Below are 17,224 nucleotides of genomic sequence, written 5' to 3' on the forward strand. Positions count from 1 at the left end.
AAATTTTAGATAGTTCCATTTTCTAACAACCATACTTAACATGGGAGTAGGGCGAGGAGGTGGATTACGGAGGTGTCCTCCACCATGATAGTTCCGTTCTCATGTCTCTGTCTCCTTGAATCGAGTTGAAGGTATTGTTTCAACTTTCACAAAACAGAAAATATTTGAGAACATTTTCAATTGGGTGTACTTTTCTTCTCTCTCTCTCTCTCTCTCTCTCTCTCTCTCTCTCTCTCTCTCTCTCTCTCTCTCTCTCTCTCTCTCTCTCTCTCTCTCTCTCTCTCTCTCTCTCGGTGGGGGAGGATGCAAGTATGTTGTAAGTTTTGTTGAAGTGGTCTTCATCAAGAATTTGTTAGTGCAGGCCCCAGAAAATTTCTGCCATTTTCTTGCTACAAAGCTTGTTCTAGGAATGCCATTTAAAGTCTATCCCTTTCTCAGATTTATCCAGTCATTTACTCTTTTGCTAAAAGAAATATATAATGGTATATGGATTTTGATCATAAATTCAGTGCCTTTCTCTCTTAATTTTAGGATCGGCAACAGCATACTCAATTTCTTGAGAGAGCTTCCACCGGTTGATGATGCGTCTTTGTAAGAACCAGATTTCTCTTGCTTATTTTTCTATCTCGACATGTATCCCACCGCACATTCCCTGGATGCACTCACATACCTGCAAAATATAACTTATTATCCCATTAATTATAAAGTGTGAATGAAATCACATTGCTAAGTAAGTTCACATATTGCTCCTTCAGAGGCTAAAATCTCTGTTTTCTGAATTTTTTATGCCAGGATGATCTGAAGCTTGCTGATAATGGCGCAAAGACAAGTACAAGCTTGCTAACTTTGGCAAAAATCTTTGGGAACTTGAAGACGCTTTGTTAGAAGCTGCATCAAAGCATGAGCTATGAGTCTTTTGCTGATTTAAACAAGTTTTCCCAGGTATGCCACCTGCATAAAGTTAGTAGGATAGCAGGGAATGCACAATTTTTCCCACTACATCATTTGATAGAAACGTGCGGGTGATGAATGACAAGTTTGTTTATTATTGATGCATTCATTTCCATTTTTTAACTAAAAAGAAAAAAAAAAAAGAAAGAGAACCTGTTTGAACTTGGAACCGGCCCCGGAACCTGTGACAGGATAGGTTCCGGGTTTTTGGTTTTGACGGAAAGGTTCTAAGTTCCAAAAAATGAGAAACCTATACCCGAGAGTAGGTTCTAGGTTCTAAGCGGAACCTGTAAGAAACCGGGAACCGCTCACCCCTAATTTGAAGAGCTTGACTGAGTTAAGGCTGCACTCAAACTCCTTCACTTGCCCAATCCCTCCATCTTTGGCCAATTTAAAAAGTTTGATTGTTCTAGATTTACATGATAATCATTTCTAGATTCACATGATAATCATTTCTAGATTCACATGATAATCATTTCAACTGTGCCATTCTATTGGATATAAGAGATTTGAAGAGTCTCACTCTTCTAGATTTGAGCTCAAACCACTTCACTTGCCCTATCCCTCCATCTTTGGCCCATTTAACCAATTTGACGATTCTAGATTTACATGAAAATCGATTTAACTGTGCCATTCCATTGGATATAGGAGATCTGAAGAGACTCACTCTTCTAGATTTGAGCTCAAACCACTTCACTTGCCCCCATCCCTCCATCTCTGGCCCATTTAACTAGTTTGACGATTCTAGATTTACATGAAAATCGATTCAACTGTGCCATTCCATTGGATATAGGAGATCTGAAGAGCCTCACTCTTCTAAATTTGAGCTCAAACAACTTCACTTGCCCCCATCCCTCCATCTCTGGCCTATTTAACCAGTTTGATGATTCTAGATTTACATGAAAATCGATTCGACTGTGCCTTTCCATTGGATATAGGAGATTTGAAGAGTCTCACTCTTCTAGATTTGAGCTCAAACTACTTCTCTTGCTATATCCTTTCATCTTTAGCCCATTTAACCAGCTTGACAGTTCTAGATTTACATGAGAACAAATTCGATTGCACCATTCCATTGAAAATAAAAGATCTAAAGAGTCTCACTCATTTAGATTTGAGCTTTAACTACTTTTTCGGAAAAATTCCTCATGAATTCGAGAGTTTGGTCATGTTAAACTTTCTCAATCTTCGGAACAACTCTCTTCACGGTTCAATTCCCAATTTTAAAATGCTTTTTAACTTAAGTTACATCGACTTGTCAAACAATCATCTCATAGGAAAAATTCCGGATACTCTAGCCAATGTTAATTATGGAGCTTTCAAAGGCAATGAAGGATTGGGAAAGATTGATGGTTCTGGAACAATGTCTAGGGTTGCGCTTATGATGGCACTTATACCACTTATGGCTATACCATTCGTTTCATTTTTAGTTCTTGGGTCTTGCTTCATATTTCGACATACAATGAAGAGCATTGAATTAGAGACATTAAACAAAAATGGAGATTTCTTGTCAATATGGAATTATGATGGGAGAATAGCATATGAAGACATAATCAATGCAAAGGAAGTTTTTGACATCAAATATTGCATCGGGACTGGCGGTTACGATAGTGTTTACGAAGCACAATTGCCCAATGAGAAAATTGTCGCATTGAAGAAACTTCACCGTCTTGAAGCAGAGGACCCATCTTTTGACAAGAGCTTCCGAAATGAAGTGAAACACTTGACAGAAGTACGACATAGAAGCATAATCAAGCTCCATGGTTTCTGCTTACACAAGCGATGCATGTTCTTGGTCTATGAGTACATGGAAAGGGGGAGTCTGTTCTATGCCTTAAGAGATGATGTGGAAGCGGTGGAATTGATTTGGTCTAAAAGAATCAATATTGTCTGGGACATGGCATATGCCTTGTCATACCTGCACCATGATTGCGCTCGACCAATTGTTCATCGAGACATATCTAGCAACAACATTTTGCTCGACAACAAAATGCAAGCTTTCCTTTCAGATTTTGGCACGGCAAGACTTATTGAACCTAATTTCTCATCTAATCTCACAGCAAATGTCGTGGGCACTTGTGGATATATAGCACCAGGTGAGCAACAATCCTCCACTCTTTTCTACAATCTTATTACCAGAGGCATATCATGCTTACCCCATGTGCTAAACAGCACGATTAATGCTCCATCATGCTTATAATTTTATCATTTGACAGTGCATTAGCTAACATTGAGAACTTAGTTACAAGCTTCATTTAATTTGTGAACTTCCTTTTCTGTTTTTCAGAGCTTGCTTACACTTTAGTTGTCAATGAAAAATGCGACATATATAGCTTTGGAGTGGTAGCAATGGAAACAATAATGGGAGAGCATCCCAGTAAGATCATTTTAATACTATCAACACTTTTCAAAGAAGATATTATGCCACATCAATTATTAGACCCACGCTTGTCAATCCCTAAAGAGAATTCTATCGCAAGAAGTATCATTCTGATAGTTTTTCTAGCACTTGCTTGCTTAAATAATGATCCAAAGAAGCGACCCACAATGAAACAAGTGTCTGAAGCTTTTCTAGCTCCAAAACCAGAGCTGTCCAGGCCCTTCAATTCAATCTCACTTGCGCAGCTCCAAGAAAATAGTCAAGGAGTGTGGTGAGAAGGGGGATCAAAGAAACTTCGTCAAGCCTTCAGGAAGAGAGAGGACCATGAAGTACTTGTCCCAACAGCAGCAAATAAAATTCCTACAAGTGAAGACTTGATTGATAAAATGATGCTGCAAATTGGTGAACGTGGTTGAGGACATGAGGTATGCGGCTTGTACAATTTTAAGTCATGTCAAACCTTTTTTTAATAACAGCTAGGCTAAAATCTTCCTCGGCAGCAATTACTAAGGAGTGAGAAGCATTTATCTGGCAGTCATTTATTTTCGTCCTTTTAGTAAGATCAGAATGCATGATAAGTGATAATTGTTGTAACCGTGAATGTTTGGCTTGTTAAGGACATTCACTACGTATTTGCAAGATCATTTCTCTTCAGTTGAACACGGAAAATTTCGAAATTGACGTTTCCTTCACATTGGCTAAAGATCAGACATCACATAAACAACAGAAGACCAAGACTTCTCTTGAGTGTGTAGACAACCCATGTACATGAAAATGAAACTCGTTGGCCTTACAGACTTTGGGATTGTGTACTCGTCCAAGACCTTGCCTTCTTGAACGTGTCCTACTTCCAAACATAATCCAATTGAAATCCTAATTAAATCACTATTAAACAACCATGAAATTTACGACAAAGGGGCTAACAGCCACTTTACAATTATGAAATTCAGCTTCTCTGATTATCGGCGATGTATACCTTTCCATCGTAACAGGAACGAATAATCATATTGCAAATCCATTCCTAGAAACTACATTATTTCTCCATATATATGTCATTGCAAAGTATTCTAGTACTGTCCTTAATGAGTGCCACTTGGATTTGTAATTAAAAAGATGTTATTCATTGTTCTCGCAATGAGAAGTTTTCTCACATTCTTCATTCATCTTGCTTCCAACTAGAATCCTTCCATTTCCTAAGTGCTCTTCCCATTCAATGCCATTAGTTGTGATGAGTTTTGATGTTGAAAATCAGGAAGGTAACTCTTCCTGCTAAATATTTCTTTAAAGATTATTATTATTTTCTTTCAAAATTGCAATAATTATCGATCACGTAGGAAATATCACTGTGTATATAACAATGACAAAGAGGAATTTTCATCTATTGCCAAATCCAGTTATATTATACATTATAATAATAAGAATGGAGAATTTCGTATTTTTTGGTCCAAAAGAAGACAATGCATATGAAACAGGATACATAACATTGACTAGCCATCCAGTTTTTTTTTTTTTTTTTTTTTGCACTTACCAACTCTTTTAAAATTCTACTAATATGGAAAACATCCGTCATTTTTTTTTTTTTTAGTACGGCATAGTAGAATTGTACCTAGTGTAGCATTGTGATTCTGCAAGGACGTAAAATGTAGAGAAATAATATTTGACACATGTTAAACTTTCTGCATACTATGCTATAGGAGTGAGAAGCAGTTTATATAGGAAATCCCTTTATTTTTCGTCTTTCCAATAAGATTAAAATGCATGATCAATAAGCAATGTATCAAGATAATGAGACCCACGCTTGACCCTATTCAAAACACGAGTACCCCATACGTATTTTCTGTAATGTAAATGGTTCTATAAAGGATGGGTATAGCTCATAATTTCAAGGCCGAACATCACCAAAAAGTCCATAAAGACCATGTCTTCTCATGAACCAAGTAACACGAAGTGGTCCAGAAAATCAGGAAACCCCAAAAGACCCGGTAGATGTCTGTCATCATCTTAGTTCTGATGGTCCCAAAATCAACGCGTTAAACGACAAAGACCTCGACTCCTCTTGACACTTGAACTGCATCCTGTCCACAAAGGACCTTGACTTCTTGATGAATGTGCACATGTTCCATGCAACATATGCTTTCTGGTTTAAGTTCTGATTGAATCGTCTGTGTGAAATTTGCAGATTCTCAAGCAAGCGGTACAATCTCTCGATGGAGGGGCCGAAGCTTCGCTATGATGTGCTGATTCTGCAGAACACTTCCTCTTGAGACTCACTCCATTGTGGTATCCTTCGCTTGTGAATCGTTCGTTTTGTTGCAGATCCAATTTTTTCTCAGATATTGTAATAAGGAAAATGACCCTAGCCCAACTGAAAAAGATTTTCCAGCCAAGTTAAAAACTCCAATACCAAAGCCCATTCTAGCAAAGCCCATCTTCTAAGCTGTTCTTTGTATATTTACTTATTTCAACCCAAAGAAAGCCTCAATTTCAGCTCCTCCTCCTCCTCGGTTCATAATTTTTTTCAATAATTTTTAAGAAAGCCCACTTTAAGTAAGTAAACTGCAAATCAATGAAATATATCGCCAATCTCATAGTCCTGCTAAGATGTGAGCCAAAATCTGAACATGTAATATCTACATGGAAATGTTTTCCTTTAGGATATGGAGAAACAAACCTGTGCCATATGTCTAATCCACACTTATATACTCATCCCTCTAACCACTAAAGGCACAAATCGATAACTATTCTGGTCATACATTGATTTATGGAAGAGAAATAGATTTTTCTATTTCTATTCTTGGATGAGTTTCTAAGCAAAAGTACGCATTTGATAACAAAACAAAAGTTCTTCCTCCCGAGCGGCGGCCAAGGAGTCGCGACAACATACATCAAAAACAGCGACCGATGGCAACAAATGGGCGACCGGCTAGTAGCAAAGACAAACAATGAGAAGAGTTTTATTTCTTATTTCTATTTTAGAAATAAAAAGTAAAAAAATTGTATTTCTAATTTCTATTCTAAACTTATTTTGGCGTAAAAAAATAAATAGAAAAATGAAATAGTTTTAGCAAACAGATTTATGTTCCAGAAACAAGTCTGGAATAGAAAAATAATTCTGAAATAGATATAAAATGGTTATTATGTGCATCTTAACCCAACCTCGATTTTATTCATAGTTTACTCATTATTTTTCCACACTAATGTAAAATAAAGAAAAAATTTGCTTGCATTCAATTTTTTTTTTCTCAAACTTTTATAGGTTTACTGCTGGTGTGAAATATAATTTATACATTCATCTTTGAATGATTGACAAGTAGAAGAATTCAATTACAAAATCAATTCCAAACATACATGTCACTCATCCAAAGATGAATGTAAAAGAATATTTTAAACTAACTGTAAACCTAATAATGAGCTTTGTTTCATAACGACAAACTTAATTCCTTTGTTGATCGTTTTTCTGCTGACATTTCCTTTTACATTTTGAATGCTTTTTATTTGCTTACATCAGTCAATGGCAAATGCAATTTGTCTCTATGGCTTTCGGATAAATACACATTGAACTCTGTCTACTTTAAGCAAGATTTGAGTCATCCATACATATGATGAATGGAAAAGAAAAGACGTTGAAATTTCCTTCTTTCATTGAGTTGATGATTTGATTTGATACTTGTAATGATTTGATTTAAGTTTCAAGTTTCTGGATCATCAACATCATTAATTTCGATCGGTTTCTTAAATTCTTTTGCATGACGTTACATATTATACAGTTCCCGAATTATACGGCCCTCTGCGAAATAATTCATATAAAAGTTGAAACGCCACTGCTTTAAGCCAAATTAATATGAAAAGGCCTTCTTTTTCCTAGAACGGAACTGATCGAGGAAATAATCACAAATTACACGTACACTTACCTAGAACTTAATATTGAGTTGCTTGTCTTTTATTTTTTTAACTCCTCCCGAGACTTTACTTCTGTTTCTGTCCCAGTCATGTTGACAATATCAATAGTAGGTGAAGACCAAGTCTTTCATCATTCTGATCAAGAATCATTATCCTATCGGTGAATATAGCAAAAAATGAGAATATGAGTTGAATTCTAATTTGAAAACGTCCGCAAGGAAATTCAGTAATTACAATGTAGGTGAAAAAGAGTTATTGGAAGTCCGATGAGGAGAAAAAGAGACAATGACAATACAAAATATCAAGACTTTTATATGGCACTCACTTTGGTGCCAATTATCTATTTTTCTTATAGATCAAAATGCATTTCTCACCTGGTATCTTTGGAAAGGTTAGGTTTTTCTTTTTCCTTTTTCTTCTTTTTACTTGGCTGGGTTGGGAAAAGCTAGGTTATTGCTCAAGTTGTCTGTACTTTTTGTGGCTATATATACAAGTTAAAAACTCTTCCAGGAAGAAGGACATGTGCGTGATTCTTGTGGAGGATTGTGGGGAACTATGGAGTTTTGACAGAAGGTCACGTGAATGGAAGTTCAAGACAATAGAACCATATGTTTCTTCTCTGTCCCCATAAAACTTTATGTTTCCTCCAAACAGTGAAACAATTATCTAGATCCGACCCATCATTGTTCGAGTTGATCATGATTACGGATGATAATGGATTTCAACTTGTCTAGACTCAAAGCATCATATATCCACTTAGCTTTAATAATTGATGGTACTATATTTCATATAAACCTCGCAGATGATTCTGTCAATAGGACGACCTTAGTATGAAAGCAATGATCATGATCAGAACATTTGGCACTGTCGTTTTTAGGAATGTGTGCTCCATAATCTACCGTCCAACTTTTATGCCTTCTATTTTACTATGTTTATTTAAAAATGAGAACCGGATTATTTTCATTGTTAATCCCCCGGACACGATCAGGAACACGGCCACTCTTTCGATCCTATCACAGGAAGCTTCTTCAAAGCATTTCCGCTAGGCCTGTTTCCAGATTTAATTAAACTATTCATGATTCCAAAGCATCAAGTAGCCTTTCAAATCTGAAAGCTCTGACAAGAGATCCATTTTTTTTATTTTTAATTTCAAGGCCCATGCTACTTGCCAGAGCAGGAACCCACTACCGGCACATGCATGTAACCAAAGAGTCCACACATTTTGTGAATTTATTAGGGTTTGCAATTTTTATTCATGGTACAACCAACAAATGCATCATAATTTAGAGGAATATGGAAGACAAGTGGATCTTTCCGAGATTATCAACTCTTGACAATTAATCTTGTTTCCTTCCACCAGCTGAAACTGAACCAGTGTAAATTCAATTCTATACACTCAAAAAATGAACAACGTGTATTGAAATATTTTAACAATGACATATAATTAGCAGGAAACATCAGATGCATTAATCTTCTTAAGGATCTTCTCAAGCAGAATCGAAAATAATATCTGCACAATGGGACTGGTTTTGTTTCTTTTTTTCCCTTACCCTTTTGCTTAAAATGTGCATTGGTCAATTGAAATGTTGCTGCTCAGCCCATGGCCAAAAGCCATGCTGGTCTTCCATCCCATTGTTGAACATGTTACAGAAGCTTTCCTCTTGAATATTTTGGTGGTCAATCTTAAAGCATTGCAGATCTGATCTGGTTGAGCCATGGAGTTGTTGAGCCATGACCGAGGGCCTCGATGAGGTGAAGTGGTGCTTGTTGGTGAACTGTGAAGATGATACAGGGCTGTTCATAACTGATGTTCTCGAAATATCTAAGTTGATATCGGAACTGTTCTCGCTCCCATTGCTCCAATATGACCTCTCAATTTCCTTCTTGAGGTTGCTGGGTGCTTCATTTGTGTCCCTTCCTTTGAGAACCAATAGCTGCACCATTGGTTTTGGACTTAAAAAGTTAGTTAGAAGTATATTGTATTTGCAGATGCCACGATAATCAAAGAAAAGCAACTGGAGTCGCCTTGAGAAGTTATCAACTAGCAAGAAAATTGCATTGAACTCAACTATTGGGATATCTTCAGATAGAACTAATCTCCTCTAGCATTCAACTAATAAAGTAGGATTTCTATCACAAATAGGGAAATTAATACGAGTTCTGAGTCTTCTGTATCTAGTATTAATTAGCAATTTTTACATGTTATGTACAACATCGATTGCCTTTAAAGTAACTCGTTTTACCTATGTCATCTAAAATAAAAATCCATGAAATAATTGTCTCGTGTCACTGAGTGATCTATGAAGGGATTATCCGAGAGGACTAAATGGATAGGCAAAGTTTTTTTTAGTATGTTCAGTTCTCTGCATTATTCCTAAATTGAAGAATTATAGAGACTAGAGATGTGTAGTGAGTACTAGTCTCAAAGATTGTCGTTTTTTCTGGTTCTCTTCTGATCAAAAAGAAAAACCAAAACAGACATACTCAAGCGGCAAGACAGACAACACATGAAAACTAGAAGTAATTGATTAATCACATCTCTCTTCTTACCTCGGCGTGAAGCTTCTCATTCTGGGCATGAAGAGCATCATTTTCAGCCTTCAGGACCTCGAACTGCTTCTTCAACACCTCGTAGTCCCTCTCCAGCTGCTTGGTCTTCCAGCGAGCCCGCCGGTTCTGGAACCAGATGGCGATCTGCCTCGGCTGGAGGCCGAGCGCCCTCGCGAGCTGGATCTTCCTCTCGGGCTCGAGCTTGTTCCCGATCTCGAAGCTCTTCTCGAGCGCCTTCACTTGCTCCAAGCTCAGCCTCTTCTTCCTCTCCCCCAGAAGAAGCTGCGACCCATCATCCGACAGGTCGTCGTCGTCGCCGCCCCCGCACGATCTCTGGTTGTGGTCGGCCCCTGAGAAGGACATGGACCTCTTCATCAAGAAAGGCACATTGTTGACAACGTCGCCGTTGCTGTGGTTCAGCGGGATGATCGAAGGGAGCGGATCCTCTTGGTGGCGATGGTGGTGGGCTTGGAACATGAAACTAGCAGCTGAGGATGCCGATGGTGGTGGGAAGGCCATGTGTTGGTGTCTGTCTGTGTGCGCGCGCTTCTTGGGTGGTGGGGTTTGGGAGAAATGTCATGAAAGATCGGTGGAGTTTTGGATCTTGTTTCTTTCAGGGCATTTAATAGGAAACATCAATATTGTATTTTTCAACGAATATTTTATGTATTGATGAGGGTGTGTGGGCGACACTCACTTTCATGGAGAGAGAGAGAGAGAGAGAGAGAGGAGCTTGGGAAGGCGATGGGGGCGGTGGTCTGGGCGGAGAGAAGGAGGACTGTGCGAGTGACAGCGATTCTGAGGTTGATGACAAGGTGAAGGAGAGGTTGTGTTCATATTCTACTGGGTGGGGCTCCTTGGACCCATCCCCCCGACATCAGTTCCATCTTCTTTTCCTAGTCTTCCCTTTATCGATTTTGCAGTTGTTAGGTAATAGAAAGGAAGATCGATTCCTATCCCTACAGTCCCATTCACCCAAATTCACAAATTGAAAATAAGCATTCTTGAATCTTCGAAATTTGTAGTCATGAACGTCGATAACAGTAAAGATAGCGTAGATACTTGCTCTTTTAATTTTGATTTGACTTCATTCTCAAAACTCTAATCTACTAAGGATTTTCTTTTACAAATCTTTTATCCCTTCACGGGGGATATCTCCATTATGGCAATTCCACATCAAATGCTTTTGATATTTGAAATTGTACCCAAGAGTTGTGTGTACAGAACTACAGGGTAACTCTTTATTCATTCCGAAGCAAAATGGGGAAACAGAAAATTGTCTCTCAATTTATACATGTAGATCTTCAAATTGAACAAAGTAAGAAGACCATACGCGCTGCCCATTTGAACTTAATTCTCATCTTCACTTTTAACGAGACAGCAAGGACTAAAGCTGCTCGAATTAAATTTTCTTTTGCTTCCTGATCCAGCCAAACATACCACAGTAACCCTGTACAAAACGCACAAGATGACGTCACAGAAGTTTCTGAACATCATCTTACACACATTATAAACTACATAGATAATATATATACATATATATATTCCTCTTTATATTTAGTGCAATCAAAGTTCTACTCAGCCCATGCGTGACGAGGAAATTTGACATCATGCACGAAAGTCGCGGAACCCGAGGACAGGCCACCGCATTGATAATGGACGATCACAATGGATGTCTTTTTAGCCATTCTATGAAGATTCATCTATCGTGGACCTTGCACTTTTATATTCATTTTTTGTAGTTTTTTTATTGGTGCGAGTCTGGCAAGTGCTGGAGCAGTTCGATTACATATATAGTATATATCGCAACGTACTGCTGTATTAATTTATGTTGTAGGAGGGTTTTTCCATGTACTATTCTATTAGTGTGAAAATGGGGAGGAAAAAGAAAAAGGAAAGACAATAACACTGTAACCTCATCCTGTGACATCCGTTGGTGGAGTCTTTGTTAACTTGTCTTCCTGGGATGCAGGCAAGCTTGGCCAATCCGATGCTTAATGATTGCTATTATGGTGCGATTGTGCGATCTGAAACAGTTAGGGGTTTTCCCACCTAATGTTTTCTGAACTGAATCTAGTGTAGAATCCATGCACATTGTGTCCAGGTCATCCCATACAAATGTACTACAACAGATGTGGTGGATTAGAACACCCTGAGGTCCAAACTTTCTCATTACCATTTCATTTCATATAATATATAATGCAGCAAGTGCGACAGTGACAAAACGAAAGTGATTTCATATCCAAACTAGTAGATCTACTCGTATATACATGTCATGCCTATTCTTCTTTTTGTTTCTATGACAAAGGAAATATTCCCCCTAATTAACATTGTGGATCAAATAAGAAGTAAGTTGAAACCCATATGGATATTTTAGATATAGAGTTTATTATACTTATTAGTATGGAAAATCAAACCTATGTAGCGAATTACACACAAGTCCATTCCTTAATTACAGAAATATTAAAAGAAAATTACTTGGTTAGAACTTAAAAAGGTTCGGCCACGTTTGTGTTTATTAAATGTGTAGCTATGAAAGGGCTCTCCCTATTGAACCTTTAACACAATCTTTTTTTGTCAAAAACCTTTAACCCAATTTGAGACAGGACCATAGCAGAAACATTTTACGGGACATGTAATCTCTTGGTTGTCCATTGGATGGATGGAGAAAGAGAGAGACCACTTTTGCTTTATTTATTTTTCATTTTTCACTTTTTCCATTGCAAGTACTTGTAAGGGAGTTGATGGAGAAATGTCTTGTGTATTTGTGCAGCACTGAGGAGGCATAAGGGAATTGATGGACCCTACTGAAAATTTCCCTCTGACCTAGCAACAAAAGCTGCCCACATGCACTTTTCTCTCTCTCTCTCTCTCTCCCCCTTGGAAATAGGGTTGGATCCATGTTATATTCCTTGTTGCTTATCATTATCTTATTATTATTGTAATTGTTAATTGAGCGCTCTCTGAATCTTCCTCAATCTCCACATGCACTTCCATGTGCCTCTCACTCTCTCTCCCAAGTTGTGATCTTGTTCAGAGGTTGCATCTGATTTTCTCCCCCAATTTAGTAGACTTTCTTAATCGAATGTTGAGTAGTTATACACTACATACAATTAATTATTCCTTGACTTCCGATTTGTCTAAGTTTGAAAGGGACCGCAAAAGTTGGAGTTTTATGTCAAGAGGGTATCGTACTCGAGATCATTAGAGATCTCGTTTGGTAAGGAAAGTGGATGTGAGATGCTTTCTTGTAGGAATGTGAAAGTTTTCTCTAATTTTAAACAATTTGTAATATATACACCGCTAGTGTAAAAGTTTTTTTTACTCCCACCAATATGTCAATGATGAACTAGCTAGTTGTCGATACGTAGTAATTTGTATGCTAAGTGAGGCCGTCACTAGCGATGATTTTTTTTCCTCATAGGACCATAGGATGCTTGACTTTGCATCTCAATCATGATATCTAATGGTTAGAGCGTTCGGGATATATCGTGAAGAAGGGAAACTGTCTGGCCAAATGTTGTAAACTTTCCATTTAGATTGTCATGCGCCGTGAAAGATTCATAAAAAGGACATGCTGTAATGTCTGCGACACATATAGTTATCAATGTTCACATGATTGGAATAGGCCGTCTAGATAGAGTCGCAGGTAGGTAGCTGCCACAAGCCAATGCCTAGGTGTAGCTGGTAGACTTGGTACACGTTCCTCAAATTGGGAAGAAGGAAAAGAAAAGAGCGGTGGAAAAACAGAAAAAGTTTGTAGTGGTGGTGCAGGTCATGCATCTTTCTTGTCTGTTGTCATGATGGGATTATCTTCCTTTTGTCAACAAGCAGTCTCGAATATGTAGCAGACCACCATGTTGGAATGGCCATTTTCCCAGCTTTTGGACGGTGAGATGAAGCTTTTCGATGCAGACCTAATCATGGGGTGTCGTCGCAAGGGGATGGAAGGCTGGGTTGGACGGGCCTATACAATGACATTTTGGTAGAAAGCCTTGTCCTGCAGAGTTCGAGCCAAGCCCATCCAATCCGAAATGTGCTGAATACCTTTTACTCGACGGATCATGGATTGGCTTTGGTAACAATTTAGGCCTAATCCGAGAGCACAGGTCGATGATCAACTCTAATTTAAATCCCTGCCTGAAATATGTACCCAGGCCATCAGGCCCAAGAGCCCAATCTTGAAAGGGGTATGCATCAAGGTGGTGTTGAGTTCTAGATCCATGTGGATCTGAAGCCCAGAAATAGGCTAGCAGCATAAAAGCTCTCATCATTCTCTCTGCTCCTTTTCTTTATATTTTGGTTGCATTATTGTTCTTTAGACTGTTTCTTCAATGAAAGGTCCTAATTCTTAACCCACCGACCCATATTCGTGTGATCCATCTCCTGCGAGTTGGTGGTGGCCACGAACATAAACCTTCTGCTTCAGGAGAGAACCAGAATTCTAAAGAAAAGCCACCAACTCAAGCCGCGATCCTAGTCCAAATTTTGACCCGTGCCAACGTTTTGCTGTCGCAGATGTAAAGTGAGTAAATCTTGCTGTCATTCCTGTACAAGTCTGGAATCGTTTTTTATTTTTCTTCCAGTAGAAAACTCTCCACTCGATCAAATCGGTTCATTAAAATTCGGGATTTTAGGGTAGCCTTAAGAGACAATCCGATGCATTTACTTCATGTCAAGACTGTATTTGCCGACTTTTGACAATTTCATGAGCAAAAGAAGACTCCGTATAATGTCAATGACAAGCTACATTTTCCTTCTTTAGACAAGTAGATTTGGCGAAGGCGCACGCCTAAACCCGATGTGCGTTGAGAATAATTTGACACTGACAGACCTATGATATCGTACCATCTAACACGACGTTAACTAATGGGTGGCGCAGATCAATTATTTTAAAGGTGATCGAACTGAAGTTGATAGACAGGATAACTATGAAACAGACAGGGAGAGTAACGTGGACAAGTTTGGCTCTTTAATCGTCGCCGTGAACTGGTAAGAACAATAATCATGGAGAGATCAGCAAAAAAATATTTTCTGGGGGAGTGCTTATTCATTTTCTCTGTTTCTACTCCATCTCCTACTTTAGGTTTGAAATTTGTAGGGGGCGAAAGAAGTTGGTGCTTCTTCTCAATGATTTAAGGCTCTGAAAACATTCTGAAGTCCTATCTCGGATGCTTGTTGCTTTCTCCTCGAGTAGGGGAAACTCTTATCCATTTATGTTTTTCTCTTCGGCTCTGTAACGTCAGTTCGCATTGATGGGCTGTGCAAACTCCAAGTCGAAGCGTTGCCATCACTGCGGGGTTCCATATTCGTCGCCGGTGCCCTTGACTCGAAGCTACTCCACGCGAATCCACCACCCACCGCGAAACAAAAGAGATGGTTGCCATGTTGTTGCTCTCACGTCCTCCACGTTAGGCTCTCTCGATCTCGATATCTCTCACGTAGACGTTCAAGAGTTCAATGAGAAATTCTTTGCCAAGGGCGGTGATTTCAGGCCCCGTGGCGAATACGGCAACACTGGAAAAGTAGGGGATGAATTTCCGGCGGCACTAGTCGAGGAGGCCAAGACTTGGTCTGATATGATTGAGGAGAAAATACCAAAGGTACTTCTAAAACTCCAGTTAGGACTCCTCCTGGAGATCCAGAGACGATCAACACATGGGAGTTGATGGAGGGCCTCGAAGATGTTAGTCCTTTTCAGTCGCCTATTTACTTCAAGAGTTTCTCTTTCAATGGCCCGATCCATCAATCGGTGCGGCCTGGTCATCCTGCAACATCGAGATTCGAAGACGCCTGCTCAAAGGAGCCAATCGTTGCTCTCAATCAAGCGCCTCAGAGGTTGTCTCTGATGAAGAAGCCATATCCAACTTCAAGAAGTCCCTTGAAAAGCTCTCACTTACTCATCCATTCCATATACATCCATCAAACGATCAAAATGGATCTTTAATAGCATGCAGTGGCAAGCCACTGGATGTGACAGAAGCTGACCGGGAGAATTTCGTATTGGCAGATGACGGTAAGTCTTTTCTGCGTAGGAAAGAGATGGCGATCATCTACTATACAAGCCTTCGGGGTGTGAGGAAGACCTATGAAGACTCTTGCGATGTGCGGATGATACTAAAAGCAGTTGGTGTCCGGGTCGATGAGCGAGATGTGTCACTGCATTCTGGGTTCAAGGAAGAACTGAAGGAGCTTTTGGGAGGCTGGTTTGGCGGGGCAGGATTGCCGAGGGTGTTTGTCGGTAGCAAGTGCATTGGTGGGGCTGAGGAAATCCGGAGATTGCACGAGGAAGGACGGCTCGAGAAAGTATTGGAGAACTGTGAAAAGGTCCATGATCGCCGTCTCATCGGCGGCGGTGGTGATGGGATTTGTGAGGCCTGTGGGGACATAAGGTTCGTGCCATGCAAGACGTGCTTCGGGAGTTGTAAGGTTCTCTGCGACCGCGATGAAGACGATTACAGCACGGAAGAAGAAGGCGAGGGCGATTACTTCGGGTTTCGGCAGTGCCCGGATTGTAATGAGAACGGCCTCATCCGGTGTCCGATTTGTTGTTATTGATCTTTAAAGTGGCAAAGATCAGTCTTTTTTGCTTACATTGGTTTCTGCATTTTGCTGAGTGATCTTTTGTGAGTTGCTTTTTGTTTGTGTATAGTCTGTTGTTATTTGGCTTGAATGACATGAGAAGAGCCTCTTTTATTTACAAGAGCATGAGAACAACCTTAGTAAAGCCAAGGATTCAACTTTTCCACTTTCATGTCGGTAAATTTCTGGTAAAATTTGTGAATGTCAAAATTTTCATAAAAAAGAATTATTGATCACCTGATTTGAGGATAACTTAGTTTTGATAATTTATTGATAATTTCATGAAATTACTAAATTTTTGAATAGTTTACAAATTACCCATTTTTTTTTTTTTTTTTATCTTTTACCAACTTTTATTTGTCATCCTTACCAATGCCTTAAATTTATCGGTTCTCATATAAAATTTACCAATGATATTTTGAGTAACTTAACAACTTTTTATCTTATTAAATTACCTACGGTTTTTTTGTTACCAATCCTCATGCGAATTACTTATCAACGTTCATTTGCTTTTATTTTAAAAAATCAACTTTCGTTTGTTTTTCTTATCAATACCGTAAATTTGTCAACTCTACCATGAATTTACGAACATTTTATCCATATGGCTCACCAATTTTACCACAAGATCACTGCGTCTTCCTTCATTGAATAACTAGGAAAAAATTGCTTGATGCGTACGTGTAAGATGTTCATATGATCCAGGTTAAATTCGAAGAGAACATCATCAAAGATACAAATTAACCTCAGTAAGAGATGCGACAAATTATGCAGTTTCCTAGCAGATTGTGATGCCGTCTTTCCTCCACCTACATCAGAGAAGCTTCCACTGAACACTAGCTTCCCTAATTTCCACCAGAGGGTAAA

General features: G+C 38.9%; 2 protein-coding genes and 1 non-coding gene across 3 annotated transcripts; 2 read left to right on the plus strand and 1 right to left on the minus strand.

Annotated features, from left to right (window-relative positions):
- The first annotated feature begins 2,410 nt into the window (after window positions 1-2,410).
- On the plus strand, window positions 2,411-3,603 carry LOC104440297 (MDIS1-interacting receptor like kinase 2). The gene is made up of 2 exons (XM_010053242.3): window positions 2,411-3,044; window positions 3,236-3,603. Exons 1-2 carry the CDS (start codon window positions 2,411-2,413, stop codon window positions 3,601-3,603), a joined length of 1,002 nt encoding a protein of 333 aa, XP_010051544.2.
- Window positions 3,604-8,672: 5,069 nt separating this feature from the next.
- Window positions 8,673-10,501, minus strand: LOC104419353 (homeobox-leucine zipper protein ATHB-20). Its single transcript, XM_010030991.3, has 2 exons — window positions 9,779-10,501; window positions 8,673-9,162 (listed from the first exon to the last, which is right to left on the minus strand). The coding sequence occupies exons 1-2, from the start codon at window positions 10,295-10,297 to the stop codon at window positions 8,803-8,805; spliced, it is 879 nt and encodes a 292-aa protein (XP_010029293.2). The 5' UTR covers window positions 10,298-10,501; the 3' UTR covers window positions 8,673-8,802.
- A 4,236-nt stretch (window positions 10,502-14,737) lies between these two features.
- LOC104419354 lies at window positions 14,738-16,481 on the plus strand. Its single transcript, XR_005546425.1, has 2 exons — window positions 14,738-15,530; window positions 15,656-16,481. It is a non-coding gene; the product is annotated as an uncharacterized protein At3g28850 (transcript).
- The last annotated feature ends 743 nt before the right edge of the window (window positions 16,482-17,224 follow it).

Source organism: Eucalyptus grandis, chromosome 9 (genome assembly GCF_016545825.1).
Source record: "Eucalyptus grandis isolate ANBG69807.140 chromosome 9, ASM1654582v1, whole genome shotgun sequence".
Classification (NCBI taxonomy): domain Eukaryota; kingdom Viridiplantae; phylum Streptophyta; class Magnoliopsida; order Myrtales; family Myrtaceae; genus Eucalyptus; species Eucalyptus grandis.

Bases quoted from the DNA above. Each gene is read 5' to 3' on its own strand.
- LOC104419353 (XM_010030991.3), bottom strand. From the start codon at position 10,297: ATGGCCTTCCCACCACCATCGGCATCCTCAGCTGCTAGTTTCATGTTC. The intron at 9,163-9,778 runs GTAAGAAGAGAG...CCAATGGTGCAG, and splicing joins ATGAGAAGCTTCACGCCGAG to CTATTGGTTCTCAAAGGAAG.
- LOC104440297 (XM_010053242.3), top strand. From the start codon at position 2,411: ATGAAGAGCATTGAATTAGAGACATTAAACAAAAATGGAGATTTCTTG. The intron at 3,045-3,235 runs GTGAGCAACAAT...TCTGTTTTTCAG, and splicing joins TTGTGGATATATAGCACCAG to AGCTTGCTTACACTTTAGTT.